This window comes from Mandrillus leucophaeus, unplaced genomic scaffold (genome assembly GCF_000951045.1).
Source record: "Mandrillus leucophaeus isolate KB7577 unplaced genomic scaffold, Mleu.le_1.0 Scaffold248, whole genome shotgun sequence".
Lineage (NCBI taxonomy): Eukaryota > Metazoa > Chordata > Mammalia > Primates > Cercopithecidae > Mandrillus > Mandrillus leucophaeus.
Genome location: NW_012102565.1, coordinates 871,379 through 892,998, shown reverse-complemented (window position 1 = coordinate 892,998; position 21,620 = coordinate 871,379). Strand labels below are relative to the sequence as shown.

Below are 21,620 nucleotides of genomic sequence, written 5' to 3'. Positions count from 1 at the left end.
GCCACACTGAGCTCACTTTGCATCTGGACCCATCTGGATGGCTGTGGATATCTGACCCCACAGCCTCATCCCCCGCTGCCCAGGCTTCCCGTCCCATAGGGAGGCTGAGTCTGCCCACCAGAGGGAAGCCCCCACAGCCAGCTCGCCATGCTTAGGCTCACAGGCCTTGCCAGGACACAGTTGGCCATTCAAAGGAACAGATGCCAGGCCCCCTCAGGAACAAGGAGGAGGGGCTGGTCCAGGCAGATGAGAGCATCATGGGAAGTAGATGGCCCTCATAGAGGCTTGTCATGGGCTGACTTCAGGGACACAGCCCCCTACGGGAGTTGCAGGAGCAGAAGAGGCCAGGAAGAAGTCTCTAGGTGTAGGCCAGGGAGAAGGGAGGGTGTTTCAACAAAGGGGCAGGACACCCCAGGGCACATGGGGAGGAGGGAAGGCAGGAGACCCCAGGGCACATGGAGCATGGAGATAGGATTGTGGCTCCCACTCTGGTGACATTGAAGTGACACCACCAAGGGGCTGTCTCCCATGAGTTTGGGCCTGGTTTCTCCTGACCCCACACACCTCAGGAGTCCTTTACCCGTTAGGACTCTGAGGGCTGGGTTTCTTCAGAAGGAAACTCAGATTCACTTTTAAATGTAATGGCTGACGCTGTGCAGATGGGACCAGGAGGGGTGGGAGCTATTTGAGGAAGAGGGCTGGCCTCCCGTGTCCTCTCTGAATTTGCTGTTAGGAAAACAAAGCCCACTCATCTTGCTGACCCTGGTCACCCTCCTGTCCCCAAGGATCTGGCTGCGATAGAAGGGTCTTGAGGGGGGTCTTCCCGTCCCTCCCTTGACCCTGCCCAGTGGGGCGGTGGCTGAGACCCCAGGCAGGTGGGCATTGGCAGCCTGTGGCAAATGCCTCCAGGCCCAGCAGGGCAGCCTCGGAGGTGGTGGCTGCTATCACCCTGCATTGTGGAGCTGTCCCCAGGGAGGGGCTTGTGTTGGGCTCCAGGGGCACCTGGGCAGAAGCAGATTCAAGCCACAGGCTCTCGGTGTGTGCAGGGGCTCCGTGGCCCAGGGTCTGATGTGCTCTAGGACAGGTGTCAGGGAGGTGGCCTGAGAGCATCTTGGACCTCTCCTCCCCGCCAGTCATGGCCTGGAAGAGCCCGGGACTTCTGCCAACAGCCCTCCCTGACTATGAGAGGAAGGGTTGAAGGGGAAGCTCCGTGTGCTCAGTGCTGCGCACACACAGCCCCCTGCCCAGCCCCTCAGATCCCTGGGAGCTGAGCTAGATGCCCCTAGTGCTGCTGGAACTGAGCTGCCCAACACGGTAGCCACCAGCCAATGTGGAAGCTTAGGTTTCACTTTTTTTTTTTTTTGAGAAGGAGTCTCACTCTGTCGCCTAGGCTGGAGAGCAGTGGAGCCATCTTGGCTCACTACAACCTCCACCTCCTGGGTTCAAGCAATTCTCCCTGCCTCAACCTCCCAAGTAGCTGGGATTACAGGCATGCACCACCACACCCGGCTAATTTTTATGTTTTTAGTAGAGACGGGGTTTCGCCATGTTGGCCAGGCTGGTCTTGAACTCCTGACCTCAGGTGATCCGCCCACCTCGGCCTCCCAAAGTGCTGGGATTACAGGTGTGAACCACCACGCCCAGGCGGGTTTCACTTTTTATTAAAATGAAATAACATGTGCCTGAGCACATTATTTCTGCTCCAGCACAGAGCAGCGTCCTGGTGCCTGGGGCTTTGTCACTCACCAGGCAGCCGTCTGCCCCCACCCCCAGCCGCCTTGGCCCTTTCCTGTCTTGGTTTTCCAGCCCTCTCACCCGGCCCACTCACCTCAGCCCGCCTTGCAGGGTACAGGCTCAGCCTGGCCTCCCTCCTGAGGGTGCCCAGCTTAGGGTCAGGCTTGGCCAGCAGGAGCCTGGGGACAGGGGTGTTTCCTTTGAAAGTCACTTCTGTGTGCCTGGCTGTGCCCTCTGAGCAGATACGGACCCAGAGGGGAAGGCAGGGCCAGGGCCAGGGTTGCTGGCCTTGGAGGTGAGGAAGGAGCTCCAGAGGCCCCTCCTGGCCAGCATCTCCTCCCCACTTGACTCGCTTTGTCCCCCTGGTACCCCAGGCCACACAGCACCATTGCCCCTGCCCCCAGTGCCTCCTCTTGCTGCTCCCCGGGGCCACTCGCACTAACCCACCTGCTGTTTGCCACAGTCACTGCATCCAGCAGATCCTGGAGGCCGTTCTCCATTGTCACCAAATGGGGGTTGTCCACAGAGACCTCAAGGTGAGTCCCCACCCCAGTCTGTGCCAGGTGTCTGTTGTCTGTACCTGCATGCTGTGTACAAAGAAGTGTGAGGGGCTGGACAGTGTGGGGCACTGTGGAGCTTGGAGGGAGAGAGGTGTATGTGTGTGTCCTTGTGTGCATGCATGGAGTGTGTGCATGCATGTGCATGTGTATGTGTGTGCACCTCCTGTGTGGAGGGTGTGCATATGTGTGTGCATGTGTGGAGGCATGTGTGCATGCTTATGTGTGTGCACCTGTATGTAAGTGTGCATGTGTCATGCGCATAGAAGTATGTGTGTGCGTGTGCATACATGTGTGTACATGGAGGTTCGTGTATACATATGTGCATGCCTGGGTGGAGGCATTGTGTGTGTGTGCACATGTGTATACATGCTCGTGTGTGCATCTTGCACCTGTGCGGGGATGTGCATGTATGTGCACACATAGAGGTGTGAGTGCGTATGTCTGCATGAGTGGTTGCATGTCTGTATGTGTGCCTGTGTGCATGTGTGTATACATATGGCATCTGTGCATGCACATGTGTGTGGGGACTGCGTGCATGCATGTGTGTGCTTGTGTGTACAAGTGTGTATGTGTGTGCAAACGTGTGTGGGCATGTTTGTGTGAATGCATATGTGAATGTGATATGTGGGTACATGTGTGCGTGTATGCATGTGTGTGCATGTCTTGTGGGCATGTGTGTACATGTGCATGTGTGTGCACTTGTGTGTTGGGGGGGTGTCTGCACATGGCCCTCCTTTCCCCTCCGGACCTTCAGGGCTGGGAGAGGTTAGTCTTCAGAAATCAGCCTGTTGCACTGCACTCCAGCCTGGGCGATAGAGAAAGCTAGTTACAAATGTCCACTCAGGGTCTCACTGTGAGACTCCACTCTGGCAGGTGGGACACAGGTAACAGAGGGCTGACACTGTTGGGAGCAGGGTGGTGACATCAGGACTCGCCAGGGTCTGCCAAGTCCTCCCAGCCCTTTCTCCAAGTCTCTGCTGCCCCCAGCTTAGGTCTGGGCAAAACAGTTCTAGGCTCTCTTCGAAAGAAGGTTGGTCACCCCCCAGGGCACAGGGTGGCCTCTCAGAAGCTTAGCTGTCTCTCTGCTCCTCCCTCTCTCCCTTCCTCCCTCTTTCCTCCCTTCCAATCTCCTTTCCTCCTTCTTCAACCCCACCTTCCCCAAGGCTTGGTTCAGCCTGCTGCTTCTCTGTAGACAGGCAAGCAGTGCAGACCCTGGGGCCATCACCCTGAAGGCATTTAAGACCAACCTGCCCACTGGTTTTCATGCTGGATGGGGGTCACACCCTTCCTTAGGCCATCGATGATCTTTGCACTGCTCTGGGGAGAGCGCCACACCAAGAGCAGATCTGGGACCCTCTCCTATGCCCTTTACACGCCACTGTGCCCCCTGCTCCCTCTCATCTCTGCATTCCAAGCATGTCCTGCTGTGTCTCACGTGAGTCAGCCTCACTCAGGCGCCTCTGGGAGGAGACGGCCGCCAGGTGCTCCTCTTGGGGCCACATGGGTTGGTGCTAGGATTCAGTGGTTCTCCTGTAAGGGGTCACAGGCATTTTGTTACCAGACCCCATGATTTATCTGGTTAACTTTGGGGCCAAGGCATAGAAGTGGAGGTCAATGGTACCTCCTCCCCAATCTGAGGGACAAACAGAATTCTTGGTGTCTCAACCTCCTGTTGAGGGGGACAGGATGTCCTTTTCTCCTGGACGGAAATCCACCATCTTGATCGTGACAGCCCAGGAAGCAGCAGAGTGATGGGGTTGCTCTTACCCCACGGGGGAGGGTGGCGGAGAGCAGAGGGCAGTTGATGTCATCCCAGGGAGCTGCAAAAGAGCCAGGATGGAGCTGTAGGTGGGAGCAGCACTAGGTGGCCTAGCAGGGGTGGGCACAGCCTCAGAGCTACCCTGGAGCCTCCAGGCCTTCTCGCCCAGTGCTTCCTACAGCCCATGTTCACTTAATGCTCCTTCTCTTCAGAAGAACTGCTGGTCTGTTTCCTCCGGGAAAGGGGCACCTGCGGCAAGTCTGCTCTGGGCTGGATGGAGAAATGCAGCCCCCGCCCCTCCTCTGTGCAACTTCTCCCTGTGGCTGCACAGGGAGCTTAGGGCCTCCACCCACTCATGTTGGCAAAATCACCGTGTCCAGAGGCCTGTGGGTTGGTGCTCGGTAGACAGGGATGCCTGTAGACTGGGACCCCCACAGTGATGAGGAGGTGGAAGTGGGGGACAGAAGCCCCCAGTGCTGCCCTGTCAAGGGAGCAAACGGCCTCATCCCGCCTGCTCAGTAGAGCGTGGCTGGAGCTTTCAAGGAAGCTCTGGGTTTCTGCTGAGGGGCACTCACAGCTCGGGGCTGTGGCAGTCTTTCCACATGGGGATAGCATATGTCATTCATCCTGGGGGCCACTTTTTCACATTTCAAGATCTCTGAGGTTTACAACCAGTGTTAAAAGCGGGTGGAGTGGCTCTGTTTTGTCTTTTTTGGCGGCTCATCAAGCAGCAGTGTGATCCCGAGGGTACTGCGCCAGATGGAAGCTGTGCCAGGACAACGGGGCACTCACCAGGGCGAAGGGGTGGCTTGGGAGGCTGGCCAAGGGGACCTGAGGGCTCCAGGGACGCCCCCTGCTGGTCACGGACAAGGAAGGCCTGCAGCTGAGAGACCCCACCGCTGGGATGTGGTGAGGCTGATGGGTAGACCAGAGCCTGGTGGGTTTGAAAGCTGGGACAGGAAGGCCCCACGGGATGCAGTGGCCCTGGGACCCCCTCAGGCCCTCAGTGCCAAGTGTCCCCAGTCTGGGGACAGCAGCCTCCTTGGCGCTGCTGCAGGACAGGGAGCAGGTGTCCTTCTGGCTTGAGCAAGGGCACTGCTCCCTGTGTCAGAGCCTGAGTAACCCCCGACCTGTGGATACCCAGTGGGCAGGGGCTCATTGCAGGGGCCTCCTTCCTGCCCCATGTAGTGGAGATGACCAGAGCCAGGGGCACTTGGTGGGTGGATGTCCTGGGCTGCCCCTAGTGCTGAGGCCCCTATGTGCTTCTCCTTGCCCTTGGGAGGTCACCATCTCAGTAGGAAATACCTGAACCTCCCCTCAAGAGCCTCCGACATCACATGTCTCTGGGGAGTGGGAAACAGGGAGGAGAGGGAGGGCCATTGCAGTCCCTCAGCCAGTGGGAGTCCGAGGGCCACCGGAGCCCTCAGCCACTGCACGGTCTGCCCCAGAGCTGTGGGGAACATTCAGTTTGCTTGTAAGGATGAGCTTGAGGTTTTGGTCCAACTGGCCCCCAGGTCGCCCTTTCAGGGTATGGGGATCCAAGCTCAGGCTGAGAGCCAGCTTTCCTCTAAAAGGCCAGAGCTGCTGTGTCTCTGTCCCCAGGGGCAGAGGGGCTGTGGGGTTGCAGGCTCAGCATCTGGGACTCTGGGGTGAAGGCTCAGCTGTGCCCTGCAGACACCGTGGGGCAGGGCTCAGACCTGTGCACCTGTCTCTTGCAAACCACTGTTTTCTTTGTTTTGTAACCTCCCACCCCTCCCTGCATAACACCTCTGGGTTTAAACAACGTGCACCCTTGTGCCGGTCACCTCCCTGCAGCCGGAGAACCTGCTCCTGGCCAGCAAGTGCAAAGGGGCTGCAGTGAAGCTGGCAGACTTCGGCCTGGCTATCGAGGTGCAGGGGGACCAGCAGGCGTGGTTTGGTGAGTGCCAGGGGCAGGGTGTGTTGGCTGGCAGTCGGCAGGGAGGAGGTGGTGTGACAGCCCCTCGTGGCCTCTTCCCCTCTCTCTAGGGTTCGCTGGCACACCAGGCTACCTGTCCCCTGAGGTCCTTCGCAAAGAGGCGTATGGCAAGCCCGTGGACATCTGGGCATGTGGTGAGGCCTGGCCTGAGTTGGTGCAGAGCAGGGCCTCGGGTGTTTTAGGACTTCCCACTACATCCTGGAGTGTGCAGTGACCAGCACGTGTTGCTCTCATCTGGATTTATCTGTGTCAGAGCTGCCCTGGCAGGGGTCTGCCCACGCAGCCAGGAGCTCCCTTTCCACCCAGATCAGAATCACTCACATGACCCTGGCGCACCCCAGTGCTTGCCTGCGCTCAGCAGAGGTCTGGTCCAGAGGTGTGGTGGGTGGACGGGAGTGGAGAGGAGAGGTCAGAGACTGTTGGGCCATGGGCAGGGCCCCTTCTTGGGTAGGGGTATCCTCCCACAGAGGTGGGTAGCAGCAGAGGGGCTTAGCGCCACCCGCATCTGCATCCCCATGATAGTTTGGGTGTGGGGCAGAGTGTGGAGGGGTTGGCTGTGCCCTTCTGCCCCAGTGTCTGCAGCACAGGTGGGGGCAAAGGAATGCTGGGGACCCCAGTGCCCTCCCAGGGCCACAGGAGCTGGGCAGTGAGGGTGCAGGGCATGGGCTCCATGGATGGTGGCACCCTACGAGTGGCTGTGGTGCTCACAGGCCCCATCCGCAGGGGTGATCCTGTACATCCTGCTTGTGGGCTACCCACCCTTCTGGGACGAGGACCAGCACAAGCTGTACCAGCAGATCAAGGCCGGCGCCTACGACGTGAGTGCACTGGCCCCTCTCTGACGTGCTCCCTTCCTCCAGGTGTGGCCGGGTAAGGGCAGCATGGGAAGAGGCCAGGAGTAGGGTGAAGCCACCTGTGGCCAGGTCCTGGGTCGTGCTCTCCCAGATTGGTGGCCAGAGATGAAGCCCCTTGGAGAATTCTGGCCCCTGCCCGAGAGGGGACTTCAGGCCTGGCTGGGGCACTGTTTCCTTCTGCAGTTCCCGTCCCCCGAATGGGACACTGTCACTCCTGAAGCCAAAAACCTAATCAACCAGATGCTGACCATCAACCCTGCCAAGCGCATCACAGCCCATGAGGCCCTGAAGCATCCGTGGGTCTGCGTGAGTCGCCCTCGGTGCCAGTGGCGGGGAGGGGGCTCCTGGTGGAGGTGGCCTCAGACCACTCCCCTGGCGAGGGCCCCAAGAGAGTCCTGTTCCTGACACCCAAGAGCTCCCCTGGGTCCCCTGGGTGCTCCTTGTGGCCTCTGGCTTGGGACACACCAGCACGTTTGTGAGGCCTGGGGCTTGGAGGGCATTGGAGGGTAGAAGCAATCCCTTCCTCCCAACTGCAGTCCTGTCTGTGAGGGACAGAGTGGTGAGGCAAGGGAAAGGCAAGTCTTAAATCCCAGGCAGGTTGGGGGGACGGATGGCCCTTGCTGCAGTGGTGGCTGATGGCTCTTGGCATGTGGGGACCCCGGGGTGCCGCAAGCCTTGCCACCCTGGCCTCTCCCCTGTGCCTTGGGCTCCTGGCTGCCATATGACCACCCCTTTCCCCACAGCAACGTTCCACGGTAGCCTCCATGATGCACAGACAGGAGACTGTGGAGTGTCTGAAAAAGTTCAATGCCAGGAGAAAGCTCAAGGTGAGGCCCTGGCCCCTAGTCCCAGGCATGGCCATGCTTCCCTGCGTCCCTCTGGGCTGGAGCAGAGGGGCCTTGGAGGGTCTGGGCAGACCTAGGGGTTGCTGCTGCCCCCAGGACTTGTTAGCAAGTCCCAGACTGGATGCATCAGGTGAACTCAGGCCAGCTTGGGAACGAGTCCAGAGGGGCCGTGGGCCAGGTGTGGCCCCTCCTAGTTGTCTGTGCCACCTCTGAGCAGCCCTTGGAGGGGCCGTCCTGAAGTGCTGGCTGCAGGCTCCTCATACGCACCATCTGGCAGTCACATTCTTTAGTACAAGCAAGTCTGAAGCTTCCGGCTCAGACAGGTTTGGTAAGGAGAGCGGAGCCACACACACTGGTCTTGGGTGGGCCGGGAGAGGTCGGGGAGGGAGGTGGGCACCAGTAGGGTATCCGACCTGCCTGCTTTGGCCAGGGCTGGCTCCGGTGACCGCACTCTACTCGTGAGTTCCAGGCTGGGGACTTGTTGCCTGACTGCCCTCTGCTGGTCTCTGAGCGGTTCTCCCCAGAAGCCCCAGGACTGGTGCCCTGTCTGAGCCTGTCAGGAAAGGAAGGGGCTGTCAGGGAGCTGGACCCCAGAGGAGCTGCCAAGGTGACCAGCTGTTCTGGTGACCACTGAGGCGTGAGGGGTCTTGAAGCAGTTAGAAACTGTAGTTGGTCAACAGGTTTAGGCCCAGGGTGTGTGTAATTCTGGAAATAGGTGATCTGCCTCAGTGCGGCTGCTGGGTTCCTGGAGCTCTTGCCTCTCTGGAAGGCTGAGGTCTTGTCAGCCTCATGACCATGAGTCTGAGCATCTGGGCAGGAGGACAGGGGTCTTATCCTGGCCAGAAGCCAGCAGGGAACACTGATGGGACAGCCCTGGTTTTATCTGTGTCTCTCCCCAGGGAGCCATCCTCACCACTATGCTGGCCACACGGAATTTCTCAGGTGAGCCTTTCTTCTCCAGAGAGACAGGGGCTGCCCCATCCCTGCTGGCCCATGCAGGAGAGCGCCTCCTTCCTCACCAGCCTCTCCACCCCTCCTCTGCGGCAGGCCCTCCCTCGGCGTCTGCCTCACTCAGCTCTGAGACCCACTGCCCACCTGGCCCCTCTGGGCTCCCACCTTGGGTGATACCACAGGGTCCAGCCCCCTGAGGCCATCACCTTCGTGCTGGGTCTGTGTCCCTCCACCCCGTGAACACGAGCGTCTGTGCTGCCCCACTGGGGCTCACAGCATCGTGTGTGTCTGTCCAGGCGTTTGTCGGGCATCTGTGTGGCCTCCTTGTCATTTTGAGTGCTCTGAGCAATGTGTTTTGTGCGGGAGGAGGGCAGAAGGGATGCGGGGTGATGCGGGAGGCTCAGGGTCCTCCTTCCGAGTTCTGGATGAGCTGCAGCCTCCTGCCCCGGCCGCTCAGAGTGGGTGGTTGGGAAGCAAGTTCTCTTGGTGGGGTGTGGGGTGTGGTGGAGGGGTGGGGTCTGTTATAGACCCCTGAGGCCCAGGGCGCTGGCAGACCCATCTGGGGCATGACGTTAGCCCCGGAGTGGAGCCGGCAGCCCAGGTCTGGACAAGCTGTGCCCGTGGCTTCTCCGTCGTCCGACACTCCGTGTGCGAGCGTCTGTGATCCGTCTCTCTCGTTGTCCGTTTGCATCTGGCGCCCCCCACCCGCCATCCTGTTACTTTTGCTGTGATGCTGTACTGCCGGGAACGCGTGCACACGGTCACACCAACACTAATAGGACTGTCCTGTCTGCTGTGTGCTCACCACACCCTTCGGGCACGAGAAGCCCCCACTGGGGTTTTCTAAGGAGAAAGGAGGCAAATGCTTTTCCGTGTCAATCAGTCCAATCTTGTTTTCACTCTCTTGAGCAAAGGATTCTGGAACCATCTGTCACCTAAACTTTAACTCTAATCTTCTTCTGCTTCCTTTGTCTCTTTTCTTCCCTTACCTCGCCCACCCCTCGTCTGTGTCCGCCCACCCCTCCCTTCCCCTCGTCTCTAACCCGGTGCTAACAGTGGGCAGACAGACCACCGCTCCGGCCACAATGTCCACCGCGGCCTCCGGCACCACCATGGGGCTGGTGGAACAAGGTAGATGTGTCTCGACCAGCGTCCCGCCCGCTCCCGCCCATCCCTCCTGCCAGCATGCAGCCCCCTGCTGCACACAGCCGCTGGCTGGGCTCCAGAGCCGCCCCAGAGGCCGCCAGGCCCCCGGGAGCCCCTGCTCCCGTGTGGTCACATCCCAGCAGAGCCCACCGCAAGGGCAGGGAGGCAGCCCCCAAGGCTCCTCGCCTGTAAGAGGAGGGGCTGAGCTAGGTGACCCATGGGCCACACCAAGCCCTTCTGGTCCTGGCCCCTGAGGTCTGGGGGTCTGGAGACCCCCATTAAGAATGGCCTGGGCCCCACAGGGAGCCACTGGGCCTGCTGCTGGGGGGTCTGAGTCCTGAAAGGAGAGCCTTGGGGAGCAGGGCCAGAGAGGCAGAGGCCCTTGGGGCAGACCCACACCCTGCCCCTTGGGGGCCGCACGGAGACGGTGGTCTGTGCTGCTGAGTCCCACACGTGCATGTCTGCCCCGAGCCTCCCCCCAGGACAGGCCGCTCTGGAGCGGGGTGGGGCTTTTAGGAACCCAGAGGAGACTTTCAGGGTTTCCTCTTGGGTTGTTTCTGCAAAGTCCTCCTCCCCTGGCACCAAACCCTGTGAGGAAGAAGGCCGGCACTGCCCACCTGCTCCTCTGGGCTGTGCAGGGCCAGAGCCTAGAGGCCCAGGTTGGCTTCTGCCCACCTGCTGGCTTGTGACCATGGACAGACCCCATGAGGGCTAAGTGACCCCAAGACCTCCTTGCAGCTCCAGTCTGAGCTGAGGGCTGGTGAGAACTTAGGTTAGGCCAAGCTGGCAACGCCTGGCCACAGAACACAGAGGGTTAAAGGGCTAACCCCAAGTCCTCCCTGGGCTGAGCTACCGAGTTCCCTGTCAGTGCCTCCAACATGGGCTGGGGACCGAGCAGAGGTTCTAGGGTGCTGGGGACTGCCTTCCCCAGGCCTCCTCATGACCCCACAGGGTAAGCAGCCTGGCCTTCCCAGCCAGAGACCTCCTCCTGGGGAGGCCCAGGCCGTCCTCAGGGAGGGCAGTCTGTTCTCCTCCCATGAGCCCAGTGGATGTGTCTAGCAGGCAGCACCCCGGGAGGGCCCTCCTGCGTCTGCTCCATTTGACAGGCCTTTCCAGAGCACAGGCGGAAGGGGGCTGTGATTAGAAAAGGGTGAGGCTAGTGGCTTCTGGGGAGGTGCTGCTGCCCAGGTGACAGTGCTGAGAGACAGCTGCCTCTACGCTGCCCTGTGCCTGGGGCTCCCGCTGCAATGCCCGCCTGCCTGCAAGTGAACGTGGGGCGACGGTGCATGAGGCCCTGCATGTGTGGCTCCACCCTGGGCGCCAAGAGCGGCTCTGTCCTGGAGGGTGGTCAGTGCATGTGGACAGAGCCCAGCATGGCTGTCCTGGGTGACCAGCTAGGGGGACAAGGCAGAGGCGGGGCTGAGGGGACCGCCCATCCTGCTAGGTCAGCCCAGCTCAGCCATACCACACGGCAGTGAGCAGGGAGCTCAGTTCTCTGCCCATGGCAGCTGAGTCTGGTACCATCCAGTCAGAGTCTGGTACCAGCCCATGTGGCATAGCCCCCTTGACCCTCAGAGAGACCCCGTCTGTCAAGTGTGCTTCAGTTTGGCCTCTGTGGTCTCTCCTGCACTGATCGGGTGTAACGGCATAGGAGACCCAGTGTCCGGCCAGCTGCAGGGTGGCAGCAGTTGCCCCGGCCTGGAGACCTGGGAATGGGCAGTGCCTTCCCAGGATGGAGGGCAGAGGGTCTCTCCTTGTCCCACAGAGGCCTGCGGAACCTCCAGCCCAGGTATCTGGGATGCCTGTGACTGCTCCGCCTACTCTAGGCTCCTGCGGCACCTAACGCATGCTTTGAACTTGAGACACAGAAAGGCAGTTCCCGTGCCCTTGAACGCTAGTGTAGATGGGTGTCAACAGGACTCTGGCCACGGTGAATCTGTAGTTAGTCCCAGGCAGAGATATGAAATGAGCAGCCCCCCAAAAAATGGGTGGCCAGGAGCCATGCGCTTGGGAGGGCCGGGCCTGTGCACCCCACACTCACCCAAGGCGTGCACAAGCGATTGTTGCAAAAGCGAGCTCACAAGGAAGGATGTTTGGGAACTGACTGAGACCACAGGGGCGTCTGCTGCAGGGCTTCCCAGAGCACTGATGGCAGCGTTGGCCTGAGTCCTTCAATGAGGGCTGGTTTGTACGTGGCATTTGCCGCCCACTGGACTGTGAACTTCTGTCTTTTTATTTCCCACTGCTGCTGTAGTACATCTCCAGCAGCACAGTTTGGAAATGCGGGTTTTGATAAGCTCAAGGATCTAAATGGAACCCTCAGTACCAAGGACTGTCCGGGGTCTCTGTCAACCCTGCCGATGGGCCTAACTGTGTTGCCTCCTTTCCTGTGAGGATTTTCTGAGGACATGCCCGGGGAAAGAGCTCAGTTCCGCTGCTGACTGGGGCGCCGTGCTGGCCCCAGTTCCAATGCAGAGCCTGGCTGGACGTGCCGCTGGGTTGGCAGAGGTTGCGTGCCTGGCTGTCCCCTCGGGGGTGGGTAGAACCTGCCTTCTGCACACCGCCTGCTTCAGTTGGCCACAGCTTTTTAAAATGTGTGTTTCTGAAAGGGACTGGGTCCCTTCCTTGCCTGTTCAGCTCCCCACGACAAATGTCCTCAAGGCGAGGCTGGATGCCTCCTTCCTCGGGCTCCTAAGAGGAGCCTGTCTCCCAGCCGTGTCGGGTAGCTGGTCACCAGCAAGGAGAGTATCCCCTAGCTGCAGCCTCTGGCTGGCTGGCACTGGGCAGATGTTTCTGAGATGAGTCGTGTGTGCTGGAGATGGGAGGGGAGCAGGGAGGGCGGGATACACAGACAGGTGAGGGGGCTATGGGGGCCTTGGAACCCTGAGTTCTAAGTCTTCAAGACTCTCCCTCCACAGCCAAGTTACAGGGAAGCAGATTTGAGCCACAGGGAAGCAGATTTGAGCCACAGCGAAGGGGAGAGTTTTCAGTTTGCGCTGTAAGGAAGTGGGCAGTCGGCATTTCTGGTCCTGGGAACTCACTGGGCAGGGCTGCCTTGGGGAATCAGGGAGGTGGTCCTGTGCGCAGCTTCACCAGGTGGGGCCTTAGGCCTGGGGACGGGAGAGTGATGCCTGAGGCCCCTCTACTTCTCCATGGATCCTGGGAGGGACTCCTGGGCTTGATACAAAATTGTTGAGCGTTAAGAGATCTGTGAAGAAAGGGAGGCTGGGAATAGAAACTGTGCCCACTGCACATGGGGTCCCCGGGGCCACGTGCAGCCACTGGTCAGGCACGACCCCAGTCCCTACAGAGCCCAGGAGGGGCCAGGGCCATGGAGGAGGAGCACTGGGCATGTGGACAGGGAGGGGGTGGTCAGCAGGCAGCAGGCCCAGGCCTGTCTGTGTCCTGCGGGGTGCAGCCTCCTGATCTCCATGGCAACCTGGAGCACCCAGCGTCAGAACCACCGGGAGGGCTTATGGAACAGATGTCCCGCCCTGGAGAGGTTCTGTCTCAGGAGGGTGGGGTGGGCCTGGGAATTTGCATTTCTGACTGTACAGGGCAATTCTGCTGCTGCTGCTGCTGGGGTGGGGGAAGGATCCCATTTGAGAAGCGCTGCAGTCCTAGGTTGAAAGGTGCCTGTCTGTCCCCACCAAGGCCTGTATGGGCAGCCCGGGGTCCCCAGGCAGGAGAACCCAATTTCACGGCCTGGCCAGCCAGGGTCCTGGAGCCAGGAGGTAGGGGAGGGGTGGGGGGGTTGCTGTGCCACCTTCCTTTCCGGCTTGGCCCGGGGGCAAGCATCCCTACACTTCCCACGTCGTCATCCCCTGGGCTCCAGCCTGGCTGCCTCTCTAACCCTGTTGCACCGGCTGGCCGCATGGCCCCGGCTCTTTTTGGTGAGTGTGGTCCAGGACAGGTCACCTGTGAGTCCTGGGCCCGCAGGCTTGTGCCCCTTCCCGAACCAACACAAATCTTGTTTTCTCTCTCTCTCTCTTCCTTCCTCACTCCCTCCCCTTCTCACCTTTCCTTTTCTGTAAGGTAAGCTGACTTCCTCTTTTGGTTTATTTTTTATTTTTTAATTTATTAGTTCTGTAATTAAAATCCTAACAGCCGTGGAGAGTGTGGGCACCAGGGGCTGGGGCCAGGCCCTCCTGACCTCTGCGGGGGAGTGTTGGGTGAGGCGGAGACCCCGCTGCTGGGACCAAGTGTCCTCAGGGGCTTGTGGGCAGAAAGGCCTGTGCTGACCCCAGTCAGTGCACAGAAGCGGCCGCAAAGCCAGGGCTGCCGGGCAGCTCGGAATGAGGGCGAGCAGGGCTGCCCTCGGTGCCTGAGCTGAGAGGCCCACTGGGCAGAGCTCTGAGGCCTGGGTGCCAAGGTACGGGGGTCTGAGAGCAAGGTGAGCGCCTGGGCTGGGACAAGGCCCTCTGAGTGGGCGGCCAGCTGCAGCCCACCCACCCCTACCCCAGGATGGCGTGGCCTGGGAGGGCATGACCTCTGGGGTGCTGGCTCAGCTGCCCCCACCCCAACCTGGCACCGCTAGTCCTGAGTTCCCATCATGGAGGGGGCAGCATCCTGCCTTCCTCTAGGAAGAGCTTGCATGTGGCCCAGAAGCCAATGGGACTCCCGAGCACCCACGCGCATCTCTGGGTCTGGTCAGAGGAGAAATCCGGATGCCTATAGGAGCCCCAGGGTCACGGAGGAGGCTGGAGACAGGGCTGTCCTGGCGTGACGGGACGGCCCCCCACCTGCTCAGAGCCAGCTTGGGTGCTGGAGCCACACTTGCCTCAGGACCCTGGGCTTGCTCCTGGGGAAAGAGTGGGGCCAGGCAAAGGGGTGGGGGTGCGCTGCAGCGAGACCCAGGCCCAGCACTCACCATGCCTTTTTCCTCCCCATGCAGCAGCCAAGAGTTTACTCAACAAGAAAGCAGATGGAGTCAAGGTGAGGCTCCGGCTGGGCCCTGGGGTGCCGGGGGGCCCAGAGCCTGCAGCTTCACCCCCACTCCCTGGGGCTCCTGCTCTGGAGTCCCCCTCCCCCCATATCCTGGCAGACACGGGATGGGGAATTGGCGAGTGAGGGGCTTCTCCCGCCTAAGGGTTCCTCTTCCCTCTCTCCACAGCCCCAGACGAATAGCACCAAAAACAGTGCAGCCGCCACCAGCCCCAAAGGGACGCTTCCTCCTGCCGCCCTGGTACTGAGCTCCTCAAACTCTGCCTCTCAGCCCCTCCTACGCCCCTGGCTGTGTGATTGCTGCTGGTCAGAGGGGGCCTGGTGAAGGTGGGGTCCGGCCCCGCCTGGCCTGTCTGACAGCACTCGCATGGCCCCCGCCCCTCATCCCTCACCAGTGGTGAAGTGGAGAGAAGAGGCCACTGTTGCAGGAGGCTCCACCTCAGACAGGTTTAGGGCTGCTCCGGGGAGCCCCTGACTGAGACCCACAGATGTTGGGGTACTGGGGAGAGGCCCAGCCTCCCACCCATGTTGACTTGTGGATGCCTCTCCAGGAGTGTTCAGGAAGTCAGTGAGGCAGAGGACACCCTCTCCCCGCCAGGACCCCACCCTTAGCTCCCCCACCATCCTCAACAGGCCGACCCACAGACCACTCCCAGGGTCTGGTTTGGTGGGGCTGGGCCAGGCTCTGCAGGGGGAACAGCCCATAGTGGCACATTCCATGACCCGTGGGGAGACGGGGCCACAGTGGTGCAGTAGAGAGGTGTCTAGGTCAGGGCCATCCAAGGAGGGGGCTTGCCATCACGTCTGTGTTCCCTCAGGAGCTAGCACACCCATGCTGCTCTGTGGCTGCCTGAGAGGCAGGACTTAGGGGCTCCCTGCCGGGGAGGGGAGGGATCCCCACCATGCTCCGCTCCGACTGCGCCCCTCAGTGCCCCTTGCCCTGGGGGCTCCTACAGGTGAACCCTACAGCAGTACTCCCAAGGATGTAAAGTTGTGGCTGGTGGGTGCCGGCCTTCCTGCTGGGGCACTGTGCTGTGTCCCCTCAGCTGTCCTAAGAGCTTTGGGGCTTGCTGGCCCATAGGTCCCCACATTTGCTGGAAGCAGGTTTGGTATCCCCTGAGAACCCCAGGCCAGGCTTCGGGAGCCAGCCCCAGACCACCCACAGGAATACTGGGTTTGCCAAATGGCCACCCTGAGACCCAGGAGAGGAGAGCGGTCCTGGGAGGGGCGAGCTGCTCAGAGCAGCCAGGCCATGGCTGGAGGGTGGCCTGGTGCCAGCCTACCTAAGGCCTTCCAGTGGCCAGGGTGGCCCATGTGCCAGCCTCACAGCCAGCCCCATCTCGGACCCTGTCCATCCCATGTGCCACCCCCACCCCCATGACATCTTCAGACCTGTGCCCCCCACCACGCTGGGGCACAGGTTCAAGCAGCAAAGGGTGGGGAGAACTCCCCAAGGCCGAGCCTGGCTTCTCTGGCTCCCACACACATTGTGCAGCTTGTCGGGGCCCCACGCAGTCCATCTCCTGCCCTGGACAGCAGCACCTCCGCCAGCCTGGACAGAGCTCCTGTCCATTCCATCCCTGCCGTCTGACCCAGGCTCCTCCCGCAGCTGCTCCACGCCGCCTCCATCCCTGTCCCCCACTCTGCTCTGCACTTCTTTCTCGCAGGCTCTGGCCACCCACGCCTCCTCTGTCTCCCTGTTCCCCTCCTGGTGGTCTCTGCTTCCTCCTCTTCTCACTTTCCCTCTCTTTCCTTCCTCTGTGTCTTCCTTCTTCTGTAGGAGCCTCAAACCACCGTCATCCATAACCCAGTGGACGGGATTAAGGTACTGCCCCCCTTTCCTCCTCCCGCTTTCCCCAGGCAGGAGGCTCCAGGCCAGGAAAGAGGTCTGGGGCAGCATTTGTGCCAGAGTGGATGGCAGATGTCCCATGGCCCTGGCCGCCCCTCCCCACAGCACAGCAGGGCCCCAGTCCATCTTTGTGGGCAACAACACGACAGACTGGTTCAGGCCCCAGGCGTGCCCCTGGAGGTGCTTGGCACAGTTGCACCCAGTCCCCATGTGGCCGACACTCTCAGACCAGGGCTCCGTGTATCCCACCCACCGCAGGCGGTAGGGCTTCCTGAGGTCTGGAGCGGGGCCTGCATCTCAGGAGCTGTGTCCTTGACCCTCCTGGCTATCCTCCACCCCACCTCCCTCACGCGGCCCCCAGTGCTTCCTGCTGAGCAGACCCTCCCTCCTCTGCTCCCCTCTCTGCTCTGGCCATCAGCTCCCATCACATTGACATCATCACTCTGGGGCCAGGGAAGGGGCTGGCTCTCTGGGGTGGTGGGAGGGATGGGGCCAGCAGCCAAGCCATTTCCAGGACTTCCAAAACAGCGCCGCTACACCCAACACAGCCCTCCAGCCCAGCTCCCACCTAGGCCTGGGCTCCTTATAGAGCCCCCAGAGTGCCTCTGTGGGGACCCCCACTTCCTTCTGGCCAGTGCCACCACCCAGCCCATCATCAGAAGACATCTTTCTCCATGGCAGGGACCAAGGGGCACCCATGGTGCTAGGCCAGGACCTGGGTGTTCTCCCCACCTGGCAGCTGGGGATGGGTGCCCCTGGGACCCATGTGTGTCTGGGGTGGGTCATGTTCTCTGCAAGACTCCTAAACAACCTTCTGGGCTGTGGTGAACTCTGACCCTGCACCTAAAGACCTGTAGTTCTGGTCTAGGGCCCCCGAGCAGTGTCCAGGCAGTGTCCAGACCAGGTGGCGGTCCCCCAGGGACCTCGTGAGATGTTTCCTCTGAGGAGCAGAGCAGGCCTCCTGGGGAGCTGGGGGATGGTCTTTTGAAGGGCAGCATCCCTGGAGCAGGGTGGGAGAGACTGGGCCACCTCTGCCCTCTAAGGCCACCTGAGAGGTGAGGCTGGGGCCTGGCTGGACGTCCAGTCCCGGAGGGGCAGGTGCCCTGAGGGAATGTGGGTGGCAGGAGTGCTCTGCCTGGGGCCAGGCCAAGGTTCCTGGAGCCCTGTGCGGATCTGCAGAGCTACTGGAAACACCTCACCCTGTATTTTGGATGACAGCGGCTGCTGCTTCATTGGAACCAGCCAGTCCCATTGTGTTTTACGTCTTGGAATTTCAAAAAGCCCGTTTTCCTGTCTTGTTAAAGAGTCGGCTGAGCATACCAGTCTCTGTGCCAGGCTCATCTTGCTGGGAGAATTGGAACCCTCATGTGTTGGGGATGCAGGGTGGCCACAGCACTAGGGTGGCAGGGCCAGCCTCGGACTCTGTGCCAGCCTGTGCCGGCTGCCATGAGAATGCGCCCTGGTGAGGGGCACCCTCCCAGGGACCAGCACAGAACTGGGTGTCTTCTCCAGTCACTGCCGCATTAGGTCCACAGAGCTGGGGCACTGCAGCCACCAGAGGGCATGTCCCCTGAGCCCCTGGCCTTTAAGCCCGGTCAAAGCAGCTGGGGCAGAGGTCAGCCTCAGAGCCTGGGCTGGTCCTGATGCAGGCCCAGCCCTGTCCACCTGCCCTCAGCCACGTCCCACCTGTGCTTGGCCGCATCCTGACCCACTGCCTCCCGTGTTTCCTCAGGAGTCTTCTGACAGTGCCAACACCACCATAGAGGATGAAGACGCTAAAGGTACCTGCACTTGCGTCCTTGTCCCGCAGCGGCCTTGGCACTGCTGGGCTGCTCTTTGAGGCGGGTGGGACTTGTGCAGGGTCAGCTCTCCTGCGATGCCTGGTGTTTGCATGTGTTGGGGGGCTCGGGGGCCCTGTAGCTGCAATCCCACCCCAAGTCTGGGTGTCAGGCCTGCCCAGAGAGTGGGAAGTGTGGCAGAGATGACTGGCAGCCGGGCAGTCTCAGTCACCGCATCCAAGTGAGGAAGCCACGGCTTTGCGCAGAGGCAGGTTCTCCACACCAGGACCCTCACAGGGAAACAGGTTCATGGGTAGAACTTTTTCCAAGATGCTGTCCTTGTCTTAAAGCTCCTTAAGCTTGCATTTCTGTCCATCGTGCACTTGCCGAGTGGCCGGGCAGCTGGGTGGGTGCTTCCGTGTTTGCCTTTGCTGAACCAGGAGTGGCCTCCTGCGGTGGGTTTCTGCACCACAGATTCCAGGGCCCCCTCCCTTGCTCACCCAGGCCAATGTCTTGTGTGTTCCTCAAGAGGCCCCCAGGGCACCCGGCACTGGGGCAAGTTCCATGGAGTCTGCTGCCTCCAGACCACCCACATGGGGCCTCCTGACCCTCATCACTCACACAGTCACCTAATAAGCCCTACGCTGTTCTCAGGGCTGCCCCGGTGCCTGACAAGGGTCAGCCACTCTGCCAGTTTAGGGGAGAAAACTTCTCACCTGTCCAAAGCTTAGCCTTGCTCCTGCCCACGCTATCCAGCTATGACACTGTCCCTGAGCAGAGATGAGCACAGGACCTCGGGCCCTGCATGCCACAGAGTGGGTGTGTGATTCCCCTGCAGTCTGGAACAGGCCCGAAAGGCGACAGCATGGAGGCTGTCCAGAGGTTCTGCCATCACCCTCAGCCCGGTGGGGCGCTGAGCAGTGAGGGAGGGGACCTGGGAGGGGGGCCCAGCCTGGATCCTGCAGGGGAGAAGAGAAGACACCCCGAAGCAGCAGTTGTGGCTCAGATCTGAGCCCGAGCAGCCTCTTGAGGTGGAGGCAGACACCCCCCACCCCACCGGGTGCAGAAAGAAACCTTGCCAGGCTGCCCTGAGGCTGGTACAGAGTCCAGGCAGGCCCAGTGGCCATCATGCCCCTACGATGACTATCACTCCCCCTCTGTGGGCCTGGCCTCTGCTGGCTCTGGCCAGGAGTGGTCACAGCACTAGGGTGGCAGGGTGGCCTCTGACTCCATGCCAGCCTGCACTGGCCTGTGCTGCCCTGGCCTCTGCTGGTTCTGGCACTGGCCCCGTGTTGGCTCCTTCAGCCTTCACATAACTGCTGCGGCCACCACAGGCCCAGGACCCCCATAGGGTGGCCACCCCACCTCCACCCCAGGAGCCCCAGGTATCCAGCTGTCATCCCCTTCCTCCCTCCTGGCCTCCCCCTGTCCTTCTCCAGTTGCATTCTTTTCCTGTGGGCGCCCCACACACCTGCCTGCCTCACCTGTTCCGCCTCAGCCCCCAGGGTCCCTGACATCCTGAGCTCAGTGAGGAGGGGCTCGGGAGCCCCAGAAGCCGAGGGGCCCCTGCCCTGCCCATCTTCAGCTCCCTTTAGCCCCCTGCCAGCCCCATGTAAGTAGCCTGGGCCCTGCTGCTGTGGGGGTCATGTTGGAGGGCTGGTAACCCCCTAGAGGGGCCGCTCCAGAGCCAAGGGCAGGCTGAGCATGGACCCTGGCTCCAGCCTCATCACCCCACAACCCCTCACTGGGGCTTCCCAGGGCGGCCCCAGCCCATCAAGCCTCACCTCTTTGTGAGGTAGGCCCTGGACCACTTTCCTGCTCAAAGCCACTGGGCAGGATAGGAGGCCCCGGAGGCTCGGGCCTCAATTCCAGTCTTCAGGGTTGGCACAGGCCTCACTCCACCTCAGCTTGCGGGAAGGGGGAGCTCCTTGCTGTTGAGGCAGGCTCTGATTCGGGGCCTGACCCCAGGCCCCAAGGGGTCTGGAACACGGGACCCCTACCACTGACCTCCTCCGCCTTGCCGCCTCCTCGTATGTCTGTCTGCCTCATGTTCACGTCTCATCTGTTCCACCCCAGCCCCCAGGATCTCTGACATCCTGAACTCTGTGAGAAGGGGCTCAGGAACCCCAGAAGCCGAGGGCCCCCTCTCAGCGGGGCCCCTGCCCTGCCTGTCTCCGGCTCTCCTAGGCCCCCTACCCTCCCCATGTAAGTAGTAGCCCCAGGCCTGCCGCCTCTGCTGCCGGACAGCTCCCTGCGAATGGCCGGCGCTCAGCAGCTTCCCACCTGCGTGCACGGCCCAGCTACCCTGCCCCGGCGCCGCAGTCTGGCGTCCTGCCCTGGTGGGGCTTCCTGTGGGCTCTCACCCTAACTAGCAGAGCAGCTCCTGGCTTCTCCCTTAGGGGCCCAGCCCCTTACACGGTTCCTGCTCCCACTGCTACTCCCCGCTCGCTGTCCAGCCCCAGGCCCCTCCCAAAAGGGTCTGTCTGGCCCCTCTGAGTGCCACTCCTATGTCTGAGGCCCCCCATGTCCCTAGACCCTCTCTGCTCATCACTGTCCCAGCCCCAGACTTCACACCCACCCAGGGGCCCTGCCCATGGTGCCCAGGAGCCTGCACTCAGGGCCACCCTGGTTCCTGATGTGACCCCAACCCCTGAGTGCCCTTCCTCAGTCTAGGGGGCTGAGGAAGGTGCCAGAACTGAAACCCCGGCCAGGGTCCCTGGGGCTCATGAACAAGGGGATAGTATGGAGAATCATAAGCCTGGGCTCCGATGACCTGGGCTGTCCTCATGGGGCCAGGCCAGGCCAGGCCTCCTCTGTACCGCCCGTGACTCCCGCCTCTCCCTGTAACCCTGTCCAGCGTTCCTCAAGGGCCACTTACCTGACAGCTTCTTGCTGGCCAGCAGCCTCTCCCTGGAGTGTGCCCTCTGCCCACAGCAGCTTCAGCCCATGCCACCCGACAGCCAGAGCATCCACCCTTCACTCCTGCAGCCTCCTCTTCACGCACCACGCTGTCCCCAGCAGCACCCTCTGTCCTCCTGTCTCCCTGTCTCCCCATATCCCCCTTGGTCACCCTACAACCTCTCTACCCACTTCTGTCCCCCTAAGTTCACCCTCTATCCCTACATCCCCCTCTGTCCCCCAAATTCCCCTCTTTCCCTCATGTTTCTGTTTTCCTCCCCAAACTCCGCTCTGTCCCTCACATTCTCTCTCTGTCCCCCACACCCCCTTCTGTCCCCCACACCC

At 61.2% G+C, this 21,620-nt stretch overlaps 1 protein-coding gene across 1 annotated transcript in view; it reads left to right on the top strand.

The window, feature by feature from the left end:
• The window catches only part of CAMK2B (calcium/calmodulin-dependent protein kinase II beta), a 107,391-nt gene that overhangs the window by 77,354 nt on the left and 8,417 nt on the right, over window positions 1–21,620 (top strand). The window contains exons 6-19 of the mRNA XM_011983244.1: window positions 2,198–2,270; window positions 5,869–5,971; window positions 6,061–6,144; window positions 6,734–6,828; window positions 7,048–7,170; window positions 7,608–7,691; window positions 8,609–8,651; window positions 9,717–9,791; window positions 14,704–14,741; window positions 14,920–14,991; window positions 16,531–16,575; window positions 18,332–18,380; window positions 19,876–19,989; window positions 20,454–20,582. Of these exons, the coding sequence (XP_011838634.1) occupies window positions 2,198–2,270; window positions 5,869–5,971; window positions 6,061–6,144; window positions 6,734–6,828; window positions 7,048–7,170; window positions 7,608–7,691; window positions 8,609–8,651; window positions 9,717–9,791; window positions 14,704–14,741; window positions 14,920–14,991; window positions 16,531–16,575; window positions 18,332–18,380; window positions 19,876–19,989; window positions 20,454–20,582 (1,127 nt within the window). The remainder of the gene's footprint in view (window positions 1–2,197; window positions 2,271–5,868; window positions 5,972–6,060; window positions 6,145–6,733; window positions 6,829–7,047; window positions 7,171–7,607; window positions 7,692–8,608; window positions 8,652–9,716; window positions 9,792–14,703; window positions 14,742–14,919; window positions 14,992–16,530; window positions 16,576–18,331; window positions 18,381–19,875; window positions 19,990–20,453; window positions 20,583–21,620) is intronic.